The following is a 20,364-nucleotide window of genomic DNA, read 5'->3' as shown; positions in this document are numbered from 1 at the left end:
ATATCTCTGAAGTATGCCTATAGAGGACAGAGAAAAATTTTTGAGAATGGAAGTCTTTAAAGTACAAAAGGAAAGTTTTCTCTGTCTGCTTTTATTTCCCTTGCTAAATTTTCACTCTCTTGAGGTAGCTGTTAATAGCTTGAAAAATAACCTATCAAAAAATGGAATTATACTGCACATCCTATTCTTCACCAATAACTGATTGGTTCCATCATATTGGGAATTTCATTTTTTTTTAATGGCTCCATTCTGTTGTATACTGTTGTCATTTATCTGCTCATTCTTTAATGGGCATTGAGATTATCACCAATGGTTTCATATTAGAAATAGTTCTGTGAGGGCAGCCCCTGTGGTGCAGCGATTTAGCGCTGCCTGCAGCCTGGGGTGTGATCCTGGAGACCCGGGATTGAGTCCCACGTCACGCTCCCTGCATGGAGCCTGCTTCTCCCTCTGCCTGTGTCTCTGCCCCGCCCCCCTTTGAATAAATAAATAAATAATAATCTTAAAAAAAAGAAATAGTTCTGTGATTAATTTTAGTACATACATCCTTAGACACGTTCCTGAGTCAGCTTATGCACATGTAAATTTTGTTATATATACTTCCATATAGTCTTTCAAAACAACTTCATTTACTAATGTATGTGCTGACAGTAATGTGTTTGAAAATATTCATTTACTTTATTCAAAGCATTGGATTTTTTTTATAATGAAATATTCCAAACTCAGAAGATATTAAAAAAAGTGTAATAAATGCCTATATTCCCATCACCAACCTTAACAAATAAAGCATTACAAAGCACTTCTAACCATTGTGTCCCCCTCCTTCCAAACATATTTTTATGCTCATGAATATGTATATATTTATAAACAATACAACATATAGCCATAATATATTTCATAGGGTAGTTAGCATGGTTCTTGATAACCCTCTTCCTGATACTTACATTCTGTATAGTTTCCTTCTACACTAAAAATGACTTGTGGAATAAATAGGTTATTGCAGAAATGAAAGAATGTGACTTAAGATGCAAGGTCATATAAAGTATTACATCTTCTGTTTTACTTATTTATTCTGGGGGAAGTCAGCTGCCACACTGTGAGGATACTCACCAGTTTTCTAGAGAGGTTCTCTTGTGAGGAGCTGCAACCCTCTGCTAATAACCATGTGCAGGAGACATCTTGAAGCATCTTGAAGCAGATTTTCTAGGCCCAGTCAAACCTTCAAAGATGATAGCACTGGCCAAGAGCTTGCCTGCTATTTTATGATAGGTCCTGAGCCAGAATCACCCAGTTAAACTATGACTTAAATCCTGCCACACAGAAACTGTGAGATAACTAATATTTGGTATATTAAGCTTCTAGATTTGGGGGTAATGGAAGAAGGAAAGAGAGAGATAAATAGGTAGATATGGGAACCTTGGTCCATGCTTTGAATTATTTTCAAGAGAGACTAGGAGAATGATTATCTGGTACTTTTTAGAATTAGATGGGGGAAATTCCAGAATACTAATGGGGATGCAGATGTTGGGTGGTCAGAAAGAATGACAGCACAGTTGACCTTTGAAGAACATGGGGCTGGGATCCCTGGGTGGCGCAGCGGTTTGGCGCCTGCCTTTGGCCCAGGGCGCGATCCTGGAGACCCGGGATCGAATCCCACATCGGGCTCCCGGTGCATGGAGCCTGCTTCTCCCTCTGCCTGTGTCTCTGCCCCTCTCTCTCTCTCTCTGTGACTATCATAAATAAATAAAAATTAAAAAAAAAAAAAAAAGAACATGGGGCTTAGGGGATGCAGAACCTCTGCACTGTTAAATCCATGTATTACTTTTGACTCCCTGAAAACTTAACTATTGATAGCCTACTGTTGACTGGAAGCCTTACTGATAACATAAACAGTTGATTAACATATTTTGTATGTTATATGTATTATATGCTATATAAAGTAAGCTGGAGAAAAGATGTTATTAAGAAAGTCATAAGAGAAAATACATTTATAGTACTGTATTGTAAAAGGTCTGTATAAGTGTACCCACACAGTTTAAACCTGTGTTGTTCAAGGGTCAACTGTAAATGGGTTTTTGACTGCACAAGTAGTGGGAGGGTTGGCACCCTAACTGCTGTGTTGCTCAAGGGTGAACTGTATATACTTTTCTGTGGCGTTTGCCATATTGTAATTGTTCCCATGTTTGTCTCCTCACACTCTATTAGGGTGAGCTACTTGAGGATAGGACAAGACAAGAACTATGTGTCTTACTCATCATCCCACTCAGTGCCTGGCCCTGTACTTACCCTAAGTATTTTTGTAGTGGATGTAAAGACCTTAGAAGGAATATTAAATCCCTGAAGCGTAGGTAGCCAGATTTTTGAGTCATTGTCAGATAGCATGTTAAGACCGCCCTATTTCTTCTAAAAAGTAGGCATTGGTCAACTTCTGAACTACTACTGCTGATTTGGCTGTAGGAGTTTGGCACTGATTTTGAAGTCATGATATTTGGCTCTTTGCCTGGTTTTTTTGTTTTTTTGTTTTTTTAAGAGGAGGAGAGAGAGGGTGGAGGAGGGGCAGAAGGAGAAGGAGAGAATTTTAACCAGGCTTCACACAGGGCTCAATATCACAATCCTAAGATGATAACTTGAGCTGAAATCAAGAGTCTGTCATTTAACTGAGCTATCCAGGTGCTCTGATATTTGACTTCTACTTTGCTATTGTTCTCTGGAGCTTGGATTAGAGAATGTTTTCTGTAGATTTAATTTCAGACTCCTAGGCATATTAACTGAAGCTAAATATTTCCTTTCTTTTTTTCAAAATATGAAAGAATTATAAAGACCTATAGCCCTTTTAATTGAGGACTTTGCTGGTGTATGTACAGGAGGCATTACTACTTACATTCTAATAGATTCTTTTTTTGTTTTTGAATTATGGAAAGATAATATATTACCAGCAAGAGGGTATTATATCCAATTTTAGAATATCTGGGTTTGAGTCTTTTAGTTTTTATTAGTAAGTCTAAGCCTCTCCAAGCTTGTTTTGTATTTGGAAAAATTCTTGATTCAGTTCCACCAATTTCAGCACCCCTTGCCAAATAACCACAGAATGCTAGTTTCTCCTGTCACAGTAAATGGCACCACTGATTGCTCAAGTCAGAGTAGATTACACTCATGTTTTTTCTTTCTCCTTCATTCTTTTTCACTTTCATTTAATCATAGTTACTTTGTTTCATTTTCTACAATATCTTGCATGCATCTGTTTCCTTTATCTCTGCTGCCCCCATAATAGCCTAAACCTTAATGATTTCTCACCTAGATTTCTCTTTCTTCCTAGTCTCTCTACTTCAGCTTTTATTCTGTGTAATTTGTAGTTTAAAAGGAGAGTACTCTTTTTATAAAACAGAAAATATCAGATTTTACTTTGCATATTTAAACTCTTGTGATTTCCAGTTGTACTCCAAATAGATTCCAAATTCCTTTCCTGTAAGACTATTAATGATTGGGTACCCATTGACTTCTCATCTTTCTACACATTTAGTTATTTATTTATTCATTCATTCATTCATTCATTCATTCATTCAAGACACAGAGAGGCAGAGACATAGAGGGAGAAGTAGGCTTCCCACAGGGAGCCTGATGTGGGACTCAATCCCTGGACCCCCAGATCACACCTTGAGCTCAAGGCGGATGCTCAACTGCTGAGCCACCCAGATGTCCCTACACTTCCCTTTAAATTACTATGTATTAGCTATAATGGTCTCTTTTTTTTTAAAGATTTATTTATTTATTTTTATTTATGACACAGAGAGAGAAAGAGGCAGAGACACAGGAGGAGGGAGAAGCAGGCCCCATGCTGGGAGCCTGACGTGGGGACTGGATCCCGGGACTCCAGGATCGTGCCCAGGGCTAAAGGCAGGCGCCAAACCGCTGAGCCACCCAGGGATCCCCCCTAATGGTCTCCTCTTATCTTAGTTCTTCTAACCTGTGCTGTTCAATATGGAGGCCACAAACCACGTATTGAGCACTTGAACTGTGAGTAGTCTGAATTGAGATGTGCTATAAGTGTAAAATATACACTGAATTGCACCCTTAGTATTAAATAAAGAAAGTAAAATATTTCATTAAAATCTGTCAAAAATAATGTTTTGGATATATTTGGGTTAAAAGATACAATTTCACTTTCTTTTGTTCTTAAAGTATAGCTCCTAGAAAATTTAAAATAACTAATATTTGCATTTGTGGTCTACCTCATATTTGTATGGGATAGACAGACCTTCTCTAACCCACTAAGCTTTTAAATTCCTCAGGGCCTTTATACATGTCGTCTCCCTAACTCTGTTTTTTTGCCTAGATCTTTGCGCAGCTGGCTGCTTCTTGCCCATCTTCTAAATCTTAAGTTGAACATTGCCTCTTGGGAAAGACAGTCTTTAACCAGTCTATCAAATTAAGTTATTGTTTGTTGCCTTTAAGTCATACATCTTTCTCCACATTTGTTCAGTCTTTTACTTCTTAACTAGCTCCATGAGGGGAAAGAACATGTCTATTTTATGACTATATATTCATATGTATTCAATACCCAATAAAGTACTCTTTTAGAGTAGGTTCTTAATAAATACGTGTCAAATGAGTAACACAGGACTATCTTCTCGAATCTGCTTTAAGGATCAACTGTGTGGAACTATTTTATAAACTATAAAGGGCTGTACTAATTTATATGTAGAAAAGCTGAATAAATTGGTTGTATACCTCTGGAAATTAAGATTTAATTGGATGAAGCAAAATCTGTGACTTTAGCTTGCATTTCAGTGTGTTCTTCAAATTTTTCATCTAATAGTTTGACACATTATTCATGTGTTATATCACCTAGAGCTTTTGAGAGTTATGTTTTGTAAACATTCCTTAAAAACCATTACTTCTATTCCTTTCCTTTAGAAGTTTTTTTTTTTTCTATACCTTTAATTTTCTTTGTAGGGATAGTTAGGTGTTTTAAATAGTATCAGACCTCAGAAATAGCAGGTGCTAAAATACTTGCAAATGAACACCTGTTCCTTTCAGTTTTGGCAGTATATTTTTCTTGGCAATTCCAGAATACAGCTCATTATGCTAGTAAGTATTCAGGTATTCAGCAAGTAAATTGCTTAAGTTCATGCTTAAGTTATGAGTGAAAGTCTTTAAGAAATTACCTCTGTAGGAAGGATACTTGTCACAAAGTTTAGTTTAATTTGACTTTTTTTTTTCCTTTGGTAGTTATACAGCTGTATTTGTATATAAGAAAACAAAGGGTGAGAGCAACCCTCTCGAGTCCCTTTCCTCTTCAGGAGTTTTGTATTATCACTTTACTATCGTTCAAAAAACCTTGCTTTGCTGCCCTCCCCTGTCCCCCCAAAAGAAAACAAGGGTGACTAACATAGTTTGTAACTTTACTGATTATGAGACCATCAATAACAGCAGAAGTCTGGAGGAGGTGGAGGAAGATAATTCTTTGTAAACTGTTAAAGATGACAAAAAAGAAGCAAGATTCCAAATATAGTTTTGAAATGTGTGATTAGTTTACATCTCTGAAAAAGCTTAGGAGATCTGTTGGGAGCACCTGGGTGGGCCTTTTTAATAGTAATCATAGTAGTAGTAGTAGTAGAAGCAGTAGAGAGAGTAATGTAGTAATAATGACAAACATTTGAGTGCTTACTATGCCAAGAAGTGTTCTGAGTGTCACAAAACATTTAATTTTCATGCAAAGCATAGGGGATTGATATGCTTATTTATTTAAACAAATATTTTATTTGTTCATGAAAAAGAGAGAAAGCGAGTGAATGAGTGCAGGAACATGAGAGAGCACAAGTCAGGGAGAGGAGCAGAGAGAGAGGGAGAAGCCCACTCTCCTCTGAGCGGAGCGGGGAGCCAGATCCCGTGCTTGATTCCAGGACCCTGGGATCATGACCTGAGCAGAAGGCAGACGGTTAACTAACTGAGCCACCCAGGCATTGCTATACTTATTAATCCACTTCTTTTCAGATGAGGGATTGAGGTGTCAATTGGTTAAGTAAATTGCTTAAAGTCACACAGCTAGTTAAGTGGTAAAGATGATTAGAACCTGGGTATGGAGTTTGTATTTGATCCAGCCTAGAATAAAAATAAGTGACCAAAGATAGATTTATGGGGGACAACATTTGATAAAGCATAGAAAGGATCCAACAAAGAAAATTCCTGAGAAGTAGAAGGAAAGCCCTAAGAACAGGTTGTCATAAAAGCCTTGGGAAGAGAGAGAAGAAAAAATGATAGTAGGAAAATAGCTGCATTTATTGAGTGCTAAGTATTATCTGTTTTACAAATAAGAAGCTGAAGCTTAATATCAGCAGTAAGCAGAGGACCTGGGGTTGAACCCAGGTCTCTAATGTCATAGCCCAGTGTTCAACCACTGAGTCATGCTTTGTAACAATATCAAGTGAGGCTGTGTGAGATGAGAACTTGTGGAAAGTAGCAGTTAAATTGGGAAGAAAGGTAAAATCAGAAAGCCAGTTCAAGGCATACAATAGTTGAATAATAAGAATTTAAGAAAGAGGAAATTTAGGGAGTATATCATCAAAGAAATAAATCAGGAAAACTTCTCAGAACTGAAGGACATGAGTTTTCTAAGTTAAAAGAGCCCATCAAAGTGCTAAATAAAATACTGGCATCAAGGCATTTCATCGCAAATTTTAGCAATTAAGGATCAAAGAGAAGATGAAGTTCCCAGAGGTGAAGGGAAATAGGATAATTAACATAATTAGAGTGGCTTCAGACTTTTCAAGAAAAGTAATGGAAGATAAAAGACAACTGAGGGCAATGGTCTTCAAAAATCTGAGGCCAAATTATTTCTAATGTGGTTTATAATGCAGCTGAACTTTCAAGTGTTACAGTGGAATAAAGGTATTTTCACATAGGCAGTGTCTTATATTTACCTTTTAGGTAGCTATGAAAAGAGGTAACCCGCCAAAATGAGAGAACGTATCAAGAAAAAGGAAGATAGACATGGGATTTAGGAAACATTATCCAACCCAAAGAGAGGTGAAGGAAAAACCTGGATCCTAGTGAAGGGAGATCCCCAGGTGGTAGTTGAGCACCAGGTATAAATAGCAGCCAGTTCAGAATGGAGCAGGTCAGAGTGTTTTAAAGTGGGAATGTTCAAAAATAAAAACTTGATTAGAGATGAGGAGGGCTGTCAAGCATTCCCTGCATCATAATATCCTCTGTTATTTTACGAAGAAATTCATTCATACCTATTTTTTTTTTTTAAAGATTTTATGTATTTATTCATGAGAGACACAGAGAGTGAGAAAGAGAGAGGCAGAGACACAGGCAGAGGGAGAAGCAGGCTCCATGCAGGGAGCGTGACGTGGGACTCGATCCTGGGTCTCCAGGATCATATCCTGGGCAGAAGGCTGTGCTAAACCGCTGAGCCACCCGGGCTGCCCCAAACCTAGAATTTTAAAAACAGCTTCCTACATATATAATTCATGTACTATACAATTTACCCATCTAAAGTGTACAAATCAGTGGTTTTTAATTTGTCCAGATATGTGCAACCATCATCAGAGTCAATCTTAGAACATTTTCATTACCTTAAAAAGAAACCTTGAAACCTTTAGCTCCCTGACCCTCCTCTCCCTGAAGTCCTAAGCAATCACTAATCAGTTTTCTGTCTATAGATAATGCCTATTCTGGACATTTCTTACAAGTGGAATCATATGTAGTATTTCATGACTCTTTGACTTAGCATAATGTTTTCAATATTATCCATGTTATGGAATATGTCAGTGCTTCATTTCTTTTTATAGTTGTGACATAGTTTGTAAAGTGTAAATTTAATTACAAACTGCTTTGCCATTGAACTAAGCTCTTGTATATCTTTACTGAAATGTTTCTAATTTAGTCTCAATGAAAATATATTTATTTATAATAAAGTCTTCAAATTACTTATATCCTGTATCACTCAAAAAAAACAAGATTCTTGGGGCACCTGGGGGGCTCAGTGGCTGAGTGTCTGCCTTCAGCTCAGGGAGTGATTCCAGATCATAGGTCCGGGGATCAAGTCCACATTGGGCTCCCTGCAAGGAGTCTGCTTCTCCCTCTGCCTGCCTGCCTGCCTGTCTGTCTCTCTCGGTCTCTTATGTATAAATAAATAAAATCTTTAAAAAATAAACCCCAAATTCTTAACTTTAAGAAAATAGCCTACTTGTTAAAGGAAAGGCTTCCTTGAAATTCTTATTTCTTGGCATTACTTTAGCATGCTAATCAAAATGCCATTTTAATAGCAGTGGAAAAGTAATGATGTGGTTTAAATACATTTGACTCTGAGCCACAAATCAAGGATAAATTTTCCTAACTGAATTAAATTCTATTCTCTCAGGCCTCCGAAGCATTAATGTAATTTTCTGGTTCTAATGTCTACTGATTTTATTTTAGTGTACTGTCCTTGTATCTACTTATATCACACTACAAGTATATAAAAAGATGGTCTTTCTCCACTATGTGAGCCCTCGATCCCCTCGAAAACAATTTCAGAATGCTGTCTTTACTAATAATTTATACTTTAGTTTCCTGGTTTCAGTTAATTTTAAGTATTGTTAAATAATTATGTGAGATAATATGATACTGTTCCAGTTACGATAGCTGTATAACAAACCACCATAAAACTTTGTGGCTTAAGATAATTGCTTCACTGTGTCCGTGGATTCTCTGGGTCAGGAATTTGGACAGAGCATTAGGAGAAAGGCTTGTCTCTCCTTCAAAATGCCTGTGCAGCAGAGAAGCTGGGAAGACTTAGAGGCTGGAGTTGATTTTTCATTCCTGTCCAGCGGTTGATGCTGGGACCTCAGCTGGGCTGTTAGCCAGAATGTCTATATTTGACCTTTCTGTGTGGTCCTTATGTGGGCTAGTTTAGGTTTTTCAACAACATGGTGGCTGGGTTCCAAAAGTGAGTCTCGGTAGCCATTTTTGTTATATATTATTGGTTGAGGCAGTCAAAAGTTAACCCAAGGAGGTCATACCAAGATACATAGTAATTAAAATGGCAAAAAATAGTGATTAAGAGAGTTTTAAAAGTAGCAAAAAGAAATAAAACATTTACATACAAGGGAAAGGCCATAATACTATCCGCAGAGTTTTCAGGAAAAACTTTGCAGCTCAGATAGAAGTGGCATGATGTATTCAAAGTGCTGAAAGGAGAAAATCTGCTGCCAAGAATATATTCTATTCAGCAAGGCTATCATTCAGAATAGGAGAGATCAAGAGTTCCTAGCCAGATAGGAACAAGAGCTAAGGGAGTTCCTGACCACCAACCTAGCTCTACAAAAAATGTTAAAGGGGAACATTCTTTGAGTGGAAAGGAAAGACCATAAATAAGAGTAAGAAAAGTAGGAAGCACAAAAGAAGTAAAAATAAGTATATCTGTAAAAATCAATCAAGGGATTCACAAAAGGATGTAAAGTATGACACCATGTATCTAGAACATGGATGGGGATTCAGGGATGGAGAGAAGATATAGACTGCTATATGCAGAAATCCTTATATACAAACTGAATGGTAACCACAAATTAAAAACCAGTAATAGGTATAAAAAAAGAAAAGAAAGGAACTCAAGTATATCACTAAAGAAAGCCAACAAATTATGAGAGTATAGAGCAAAGGAAGAAAGGAACAAAGAACTACTAAAAACATGAAAAGCAAGTAACAAAATGGCAATAAGTACATACCTATCAGTAAGTACTCTGAATGTAAATGGACTTAATGTCAAAAGACACAGGGTAATGGAATGCATAAAACAAAACAAAACAAAAACCAACCAGGACTAGTAGAACAGATCAGTGAAACCAGGAGCTTGTTCTTTGAAAAGATCAACAAAATTAATAAACCTTTAGGTAGACTCATCAAAAAAGAAAAAAAGGCATCAGAAATGAAAGAGGAGAAATAACTAATACCACAGAAACAGAATTATAACAGAATATTATGAAAAATTATATGCCAACATATTGGACAACCTAGAAAAAATGGATACATTTCTAGAAACATACAGCCTCCCAAAACTGAATCAGGAAGAAATAGAAAATGAACAGACCCAATGTGGGGCTGGAACTCACAACCCGGAGACAGAGTTGCCTGCTTTCCCAACTGAGGCAGTCAGGCACCCCCACTCTCATCACTTTTAGTCAGCATAGTACTGGAAACCCTAGCTGCAGCATCAGACAAGAAAAAAGGAATAAAAGACATTCAAATCTGTAAGGAAGAAGTCAAACTGTCACTCTTTGCAAATGACATGATACTATATATATAAAACCCTAAAGACTCCACCAAAAAAAGCTACTAGAACTATTAAATGAATTCAGTAAGGTTGCAGGATACACGATCAATATTCAGAAATCCTTTGCATTACTATACATGAATAGCAAAGCTTGAAAGAGAAATTAAGAAAACAATCCCATTTACAATGGTACCAATAATAGTAAATATTAGGAATAAATTTAACCAAGGAGATGAAAGATCTATACTCTGAGAACTATAAAACGTCAATGAAAAAAATTGAAGATGACATAAACAAATGGAAAGACATTCCATAGTCCTGAATTGGAAGATACTGATACATGCCCGTGTTACCCAAAGAATCTACAGATATAGTGCAATTTCTATCAAGATACCAATAGCACTTTTCACAGAACTAGAATAAATAATCTTAAAATTTGGAACCATAGAAGACCCCAAATAGCCACAACAATCTTGGAAAAGAAAAAGCTGGAGGTGTCACAGCCCTAGATTTCCAGATATACTACATAGGTACAGTAATCAAAACAGTTTGGTATTGGCACAAAGTTTGAGACACATGAGAGCCCAGAAATAAACCTATGATTTTGTGGTCAATCAGTTCTTGACAAAGGAGACAAGAATATGCTATGAGAAAAAGACATCTCATTAGCACATAGTGTTGGGAAAACTGGACAGCTATATGTAAAAGAATCAAACTGGACCACTTTCTTATACTGTAGACAAAAATAGAATTAAGGATCTAAATGTGAGACCTAAAACCATAAAAATCCTAGAAGAGAGCTCAGGCAGTAATTTCTCTGACATTGGCCATAGCAGTATTTTTTTAGATATGTCTCCTGAGGCAAGAGAAACTAAAGCAAAATATAAAGCCCTCCCAAAGGCAAAAATAAACTATTGGGACTATTTAAAAGCATAAACTTGGGATCCCTGGGTGGCGCAGCGGTTTGGCGCCTGCCTTTGGCCCGGGGCGCGATCCTGGAGACCTGGGATCGAATCCCGCGTCGGGCTCCCTGCATGGAGCCTGCTTCTCCCTCTGCCTGTGTCTCTGCCTCTCTGTCTCTCTCTGTGTGACTATCATGAATAAATAAATAAAATCTTTAAAAAAAAAAAAAAAAGAAAAAAAGAAAAGCATAAACTTGTATACTGCAAAGGAACCAGTCAACGAAACTAAAAGACAACTGACTGGGAGAAGGTATTTGCAAATGACATCCAATAAAGGGTTAGTATCTAAAATGTATAAAGAACTTACACAACTTAGCACCTAAATAACAATACAATTAAAAATGAGCAGAAGACATGAATAACATTTCTCCAAGGAAGACATACAGATGGCCAACAAAGTGAAAGATGCTCAATATCACCCCTCATCAGGGAAATGCAAATCAAAACCACAATGAGATTTCACTCCATACCTATGAGAATGGCTAACATCAAAAACACAAGAAACAAGTGTTGGCAAGGATGTAGAGAAAAAGGAACCCTCTTGCAACATGGATGGGAATGCAAGCCACTATGGAAACAGTATGGAGGTTCCTAAAAAAAATTAAAAATCGAATTCCCATATCATAATGGGTATTAGTGCATATTACTCAAAGAATATGAAAAACTAACTGAAAAGGATATTTGCACTCTTATGTTGATTGCAGCATTATTTACAATAGCCAAATTATGGAAACAGCCCAAGTGTCTATTGATAAATGAATGGATAAAGTAGAGAAAAACCAAAAAACAGACCTTGTTTGTTTGTTTGTTTTTTAAATAGTGCTCCATGCCCAATGTGGGGCTTGAAATTATGACCCTGAGATTGAGCATTGTGTGCTGTACCAAATGAACCAGCCAGGCGCCCCCAAAAACAGACTCTTAACTATAGGGAACTGATAGTTACCAGAGGGGAAGTGGCTAGAGGGTGGGTGAAATAGACAAAGGGGATTAAAAGTACAATTATTTTGATAAGCACTAATATGCCCAATTACTAAATCTCTAAATTGTGCACCTGAAACTAATATAACTCTGTATGTTAGTTACACTGGAATTAAAATAAAAATAAATTTTAAAAGAATAAAATAGTCATTTTTGGGAGTAAAGAGCATCCTTATAGTAAAATACAGAACAGTAGAAGAACCATGATCGTTTTTCATGGGAGATCCTATTAAAATCTTGTAGTAATATCTGAGAATCCTACTAAACTTTATTATTAAGATTTTACTTTTTTAGAACAGTTTTAGACTCACAGCAAGATTGAGTGGAGAGTACAGAGATTTCCCATATACTCCCTTGTCCTCCAACATACTTCGCTTCCCCCTTTTTCAGTATTCCCCATCTGCATGGTACATGTGTTACAATTGACGTACCTACATTGACACATCATAATCACCCCAAATCCACTAGTTTACATTAGAGTTCGCTCTTAGTGTTGTGTATTGGATGGATTTGGTCAAATGTGTAAGGATCTGTGTCCATCAGGTGGTATCATACAGTGTTTTTACTGCCCTAAGAATCTATGTGCTCTGCCTGTCCATCTCTCCCTTACTCCAGCCCCTAGCAACTATGGATCTTTTTACTGTTTCCATTGTTTTGCCTTTTTTGTATGGTTGGAATCATAGATTCTGTAATCATAGATTATGTAGTTTTCTGAGATTAACTAAGCCCTTTTAAAATTGAGATAATAATTCACATACCATAAATCCACTCACTTAAAGTTCAGTGGCATTTAGTACATTCACAAGGTTGTGTAGCCATCAGCACAATCCAATCCCAGAACATTTTTGTCACTCCAGAAAGAAATCCCATGCACATTGGCAGTCATCCCTTATCCCCTTGAAGTCACTGATCTACTTTCAATCTCTAGATTTGCCTGTTATGGACATTTTATAAAAATGAAGTCCTACAATATGTGTCATTTGTGCCTGATTACTAAGCATTTTTAATGATGGTTTTAACCTTTTCAAAGTATGTTCAGTATTTAAAAATAAATGCATAACCTCTCTATGAGGTAGACAGGAACTTTGTGATGTAATGGCATTGTCAGATTTACTATGTCTTCATGACCTCAGTTTACCATAGGATGAGGGAAGGAGATTTAGAGGTGACAGGGTGGAGATTTGGAAAAGTACTGTAGAGTTAAAGGAAAAATAGAACATGATGATATTGAAAAATGAATCAGTCCTATGGGATTTTTAGAACCAAGAGTATTAAACTTTATTAAAATGCAACTGCAATTAAATACTCCAGTTATATTTAAGTATTTAACATTTAAAGATGAGATAATGAGCCTTCATTAGATCTAGATTGAATCTCGTATCAGTTGAATTTCAGCAAAGATTAAGGATGTCAGGATTGTGCTCTTGGTTATTTCAAACTCTTTAAATGGAAGCCTGTTGCTACAGTGTGCAGAAGGGGTATGAAAAGTTTATTTGTTTTAATAAATGAAAAATAAGCAAATAGGAATCTTTTGCTTTTCCTACAGTTAACTCTAGTAGAGAACTTTTATGTAATGGAAATGTGAAGTCTTAATTTTTGAAAGTTTGTAAGTATATTTGAAATTAATGGTTAGTATTAATAAGGGTAACAGTTTTCTGTAAATTTTACATTAGGTTTTCTATTTACTGTGATTACTGTGTTTACTGTGATTTACATTAGGCTTTCTGTTTACTGTGATGCAAATTAGTGCCATCTTCACAAATGAATTTGTAGTTGTAATTATGTAGAGAAGATCAATAGGATAACAAATCACAATAGGCCTTTTTGTGGTATACCATGACTCCTACTATTTAAAGGAAGTTCTGGCTAAATTATCCTTTGGTTCCTGTCAGTCAGGCTTTTTGCCCTGAGGAGGTATGCTGCTGCTCTGTGCATTGGCGAGGCCTTCTTTTGCCTGGAAGCCTAAGTGATCTGCCCCATACTTCTTTTCCTTGGGTTCCACACTGTATCCGACTTGTCTTTCTTGGAGATTCTTCCCTCAACAGTGTGGGTCCCCTTATACCACCTATAATACTGTTTCTAAGAGAAGTAAGTTCTAAAATGAGTTACTAAAGATAAGAGGTGTTCTAAGGTTAAAAAAAACTTCTGTCCCTTTCAACACTTGTAATCACATTTTTGTCTTAGAAGTTCCAGTCTCATATTGAGTTGCTCAAATATGACCTTAGAATCCCTTTTCCATTTTATCCTTTCCTTACATCAAAATATTCTGCTGGGTTGAGATGGAAGAAATAGGGCAGGGGGATAGAGAGAGAGTCATCTATGTTTTGAGGTGACAAAAAAGGCTTTGGGCAAACCATGAGAATAGTGTTTGCTAAAATAGTTTCAGTGGGATTGTATGTCTTGGTGTTGTAATTTCTGTGTGCATGAATTGCTATATATAACTAAGATTAGCTGAGACTATGCTGATTCCGAAAATAATTCACAGTGTTTTAGCCATTTACCTATGATACAGAATTTAAGATCTTCTCAAAGCACATAAAAGTGCTTCATAGTTATTAGCTTTTATATAGTACTTCACAATCAAGCTCTTTTTATGGGGATCCCTGTGTGGCTCAGCGGTTTTAATGCCTGCCTTCACACCCAGGGTGTGATGCTGGGGTCTCGGGATCATCGAGTCCCATGTCGGGCTCCCTGCATGGAGCCTGCTTCTCCCTCTGACTGTGTCTCTGCCTCTCCCTGTCTCTCATGAATAAATAAATAAAAACCTTAAAAAAAAAAGAAGCTCTTTTTATGATAGTTTTTAGAAAATGTAGGCCCTTAAAAAGCCTATTAATACCTTATTTTATAAACATATCATTAAGAATGTTTAGTTTTATATAGATATTCAAATATGGCTATTATGTATATTGTTTTTCATTAGTGAAGTGATAATGCCATGTTTGAATATTATTTATATGTATTTTGTTTTTCAGCTGAATTTGTATACATATCTGCTTAGGAGATGGGCATGATTTATGCTGAATATATGGATATCAGAATCTTAGCAACCGGAGGGCTCTTAAGGGCTTTTTAAATTTTGGTTACCTACGTCAAACAGAAAGTTATCTTCAACTTCTGACATTTGGCTGTTAAAATAACTGCTTTGTTATAGCCATTGATGGGGATGTCTATTCTTTCTAAGCATCCCATTTTATTTCTGAATTGTTCAAACTATGTGAAAATTGTGCCTTGCATCTCTCCCACTCTACTCACTTAATCATTTGTCATAATTTTGTTCTTCTAGAAAAAGTCCCTCTTCTATAAAAATACTCTTTAGCCATTTGAAGACAGGTATCATGGGTCTTATTACATTTTAATTTATGCTAAGCAACCCTAGTTTTTGTTGAATTATTAGTTATGTTACAGCATTTCTGGGTCTTCATCACCCATTGGACATGTTTTAATTATTTGGCTTTCAAATGTTTTTCATTACAGAATACATTTATATTCCAACTCAGTATGCTAAAAAATGTATGTACGTGTAGTACGTAGTTGTAATACATATATGTAACTAAACCAACAATTTCATAAGAATATATGTTCATATAGACAATTTCATAAGAAGAACAGTATATATTTACATTGATATTTTCTTTTTCATTTTTAAAAGGTGCTGGCATTACCTGTCATATTGATTTTATTACTCTCTGAAGAACTTTAGCATGTAGTTTGGAAAACACTGTTCTAGTTTGTTCATGTTGCAGAACTGAAATATTTTCCAAAAGCTGGATGTTAGGACAATTGTTGCTAAAGTAGGTTTTACCTTTATAACCTCAAAGAAAATATTGTGATGGTGGTTATTAGGTATAACTTAACTTATTAGGTAAAACTTCTTACCTTCTTGGTAATAAATGCAATAAAACTAAAATATATTCAACTTTCATTTTTATTTGTAGGTGGCGACAGACAAGGTTGCAGAAAAGCTGAGTTCTACTCTCTCATGGGTGAAGAACACAGTATCACATACAGTCAGTCAGATGGCCAGTCAGGTGGCAAGTCCATCTGCTTCATTACACACTACATCCTCATCTACCACACTATCCACGCCAGCCCTTTCTCCATCTTCCCCTTCACAGTTGAGTCCAGACGACTTAGAACTCCTGGCTAAACTGGAGGAACAAAACAGGTGAGTGAGGTTGCTTGGCTTTTCTTTCTTTGCAGTTATACGAGCTCAATCATTCATTTATGTATATATGTATATATAAGTTTACCCATACTATGAATATTTATTTTCTAGTGTTTGGCTCCTTGTTTATCAAAATTATTTAACAGGAGTATTCAAGTCTTTTTTGGAAGAGTTGGTCTTAAAACTAAAGTTGTACTAAAATTTTCTCCTGGCTCAGATTGCTTTAGATTTAAAAAAAATTTTTTTTTCTTTTTATTTATTTATGAGTCACACACAGAGAGAGAGAGAGAGAGAGAGAGAGAGAGGCAGAGACACAGGCAGAGGGAGAAGCAGGCTCCATGCACCGGGAGCCTGATGTGGGATTCGATCCCGGGTCTCCAGGATCGCGCCCTGGGCCAAAGGCAGGCGCCAAACCTCTGTGCCACCCAGGGATCCCTGCTTTAGAGATTTGTTTTCTTAATATAGCAAATTCCCTAAGTTCCTGAATTTTAGGATTCTTTTTTTTAAGGCAAAGAAACTACCATTTTTTCTTTTCTTTTTTTTTAAATTTTATTTATTTATTTGAGAGAGAGAGAAAGAGAGTGAGCATGAGCAGTGGGAGGGTGGGGAAGGACAGAGAGGAAGAAGCAGACCCCTCACTGAGCAGGGAGCCTGATGCGAAAGCAGGGCTCAATCCTAGGTCTCTGGGATCATGATCTGAGCTGAAGGCAGATGCTTAACCAATTGAGCCACCCAGGTGCCCCTAAAACTGCCATTTTTAATTTAAACTCTAGTCCCCTTTGGTTAATTTATAAAGTAATTTAATTTAGATATCTGATTTATGGTTTAGAGTGGGAAATCTCTTCATTCAATTTATTCATGGAAGGCACAATGCCCTTTTCTCTTAATGGGAATGAAATAGAATAGTTGTTAGGAATGTATACTCTGGACCCTATAAACCCTTTCACATTATTATTATCAGAAGCTCTTTTTGGGCATTAGCTACAAAAGAATTATTGGAAGACTTCCTTTTTATGTTCAGTCAAGATATATACTACCACTGGCTTTAAGGGTAACAAGAGAGATAACTTTTAGTAACTTTTTTTGTATATAATTGACATAATAGAGTACATATAATTAAGGTGTGCAGTTTGATAGGTTTTGAGATACGTATATATATTTCTGAAATAATCACGAAAGTCCAGAGAATGAACATATTATCCCCCTTCCCATCCCTAGGCAGCTATTGATCTGCTTTCAGTTACTGTAGATTAGTTTGCATTTTCTAGAATTTTATAGAAATATGGAATAATATAATAAGTACTTTTCTTTACATGGAGTATTTTACTCAGCATAATTATTTTGAGATTCATCCATGTTGTAGTGTGTATGAATAGTTCATTTTTAATTGCTTAGTAGTATTCTATTATGGATATATCATAATTTATTCACTTTTTGTTATGAAATGCTGTGAATATTATTTATTTGTGTGTACAAGCCTTAGTATACATAGATGTATGCTACATTTCTCCTGGGTGGATACCAAGGATTGGAATGGCTGGTTTATATGATAGATGCATATTTAGCTGTCAGACTGTTTCAAAAGGGCCTATACTTTTTCACATTCCCACCATCACTATGAAATTTTCAGTTCATCTGCATCCTTGCTAATACTTGGTTAGTCTTTAGTTTTAGCCATTCTAACAGTATTGTTTTACTTTGCATTTCCTAATGGTGTTGAGAATCTTTTTATGTACTGATTTGCCATTGAAGTATCTTCGATAAAAGAAATTTGAAATTTTTTGCCCCTTAAAAATTAGGTTATTTGCTTTCTTATCATTGTATTTTAGGAGTTCTTTGTATATTTGGAATATGAGTTCTTTATCAGCTATATGGTTTTAAAATATTTTTTACCAGTCTGTGGCTTATCATTCTCTTAATAGTATCTTTTGAAGAACATATGTTTTAAATTTTGATGAAGTCCATTTTAAAATGGTTCTTTTATAGATTGTGCTTTTTTTTTTTTTAAAGATTTTATTTATTCATACACACACACACACACACACACACACACAGAGGCAGAGACACAGGGAGAGGGAGAAGCAGGCTCCATGCAGGGAGCCCGATGTGGGACTTGATTCTGGGTCTCCAGGATCACACCCCAGGCTGCAGGCAGCACCAAACCGCTGTGTCACTGGGCCTGCCCCCAGATTGTGCTTTTGATGACTCAAGGTCACACGGCTTGACTCCTGTATTTTCTTACAGAAGTTCTAATAGCTTTATGTTTAGATCTGATCTATTTTGAGTTAGTTTTGTTTATGGAGCAAAGTATATGGATTCAAAGTATCTATACTTTGAATATGCATGTTTAATAGTTCCTGTACCATTTGTTGAAAAGGCTATTCTTTCTTAAGTACTTTTGCACTTTGGTAAAAAATTAGTTGTTATTGTATGTATAGGCTTATTTCTAGACTTAACTATGTTCCATTGATCTGTTTTCTATCTTAATGCCAGTACAGTTCTATCTTGATTACTGTGACTTTATACTATGTCTTGAAATCAGATCTTGTTAATCCTCCAACTTAGTTCACCCATTTTGACTGTTTTTGGAACTTAGCATTACCATATGAATTTTACCTCAAGTTGTTAATTTCCACAAAAATACTTGCTGAGATTTTGATTGGAATTGTATTGCCTTATGTATCCTTTAGCCTTGCTAAACTTGTTCTGGTAGGTTTATATATTTGTTGTTTTTAGATTCCATGAGATTTTTTATGTAGATGAGCATGTCATCTTGAATAAAGCACTTTGAACTTCTTTCTTTTCAATATGGGTGCCTTTATTTTCTTTTTCTTGCTTTATCACAACTGGCCAGCACCTCTAGCAAATTTGAATGTAAGTGGTGGACGTACATTCTTGTTTTCCTCATCTTGGGATAAAGCATCAGATATGTTAACGAGGTTTTTGTAGATGGCTTTTATCAGATTGAGGAAGTTCCTTTCTCTTCCTTGTTTGCTTAGAGTTTAAAAGAAATAGATTTTGGATTTTGTCAAATGCTTTTTCTGCATTTATTGAGATGATCATGTGGTGTTCCTCTTATTGTTTAATATGGTGAATTACATTGATTTCTGAATGTTAAATCAACTCTGCATTCTGGGATAAACTCACTTGGTCATGATATATTGTCTTTATAAAATATTGTTGGATTAGATCTGCTAAAATTGTATTTGGGATTTTTGCATTTATGTTCAGAGTGGATATTGATCTATAGTTGTCTTGTGGTTTTTTTTTTTTTTTTTTGACATTTGTATGTAATGTTTGTGTCCTTTTATTGTCTTTTCTAATATAAATGTTTGGTGCTGTATATTTCTTTTTAAGCCCTCCTTTAGCAATAGCCATTTAAACTTGTTGAGACTTGTTTTATGATCCTGAATGTGATCTTATTTTGGTAAATATTTTATGTGAATTTGAGAAGAAGGTATATTCAGCTGTTGTTTCGAGTATTCTGTAAACATTAATCAATTAAATTTATTTGATAATATTAAGTCTACTGTATCTTTGCTGGTTTCCTGTTTACTTGTGATATTGGATAGTGACAGAAGACTATTGAAACCTCCAACCATAATTGTGGATTTGATTATTTCTGTTTAAATTCTTTGTAGGCTTTGTTTCATGTAGTTTAAAGTTGTGTTTTTGAGTATATAAGCATTTGAGTTTGTTATGCCCTCTTGTGAAATGTCTTCTCTAGTCCTAGTAATATTGTTTGCTTAGAAATCGACTTTATCCTGGGGCACCTGGGTGTTGCCGTCAGTTGAGCATCTGAGTCTTGGTTTTGGCTCAGGTTGTGATCTTCGGGTAGTAAGATTGAGCCCTGCCCTGGCTCAGCAGGAAGTCTGCTTAAGTCTGTCTCTCTCTCCACCCACACTCATGTGTACACACAGTCTCTCTCTAAAAATTAAAATAAATCTTAAAAAAGAAATCTACTTTATCTCGTATAGTTATTGTAGCTTTCTTTTGAATAG

General features: G+C 35.9%; 1 protein-coding gene across 10 annotated transcripts in view; it reads left to right on the top strand.

Moving 5' to 3' along the window:
* Positions 1–20,364, top strand: part of EVI5 (ecotropic viral integration site 5) — a 193,283-nt gene that overhangs the window by 29,199 nt on the left and 143,720 nt on the right. For 8 of the 10 annotated variants that reach the window (XM_077905439.1, XM_077905441.1, XM_077905436.1 and 5 more), the window contains one exon: positions 16,134–16,363. In XM_077905439.1, the coding sequence (XP_077761565.1) occupies positions 16,134–16,363 (230 nt within the window). The other 2 variants (XM_077905437.1, XM_077905438.1) reach the window with 2 other exon arrangements.

This window comes from Canis aureus, chromosome 8, assembly GCF_053574225.1.
Source record: "Canis aureus isolate CA01 chromosome 8, VMU_Caureus_v.1.0, whole genome shotgun sequence".
NCBI lineage: Eukaryota > Metazoa > Chordata > Mammalia > Carnivora > Canidae > Canis > Canis aureus.
This window is presented reverse-complemented; position numbering and strand designations above follow the sequence as displayed.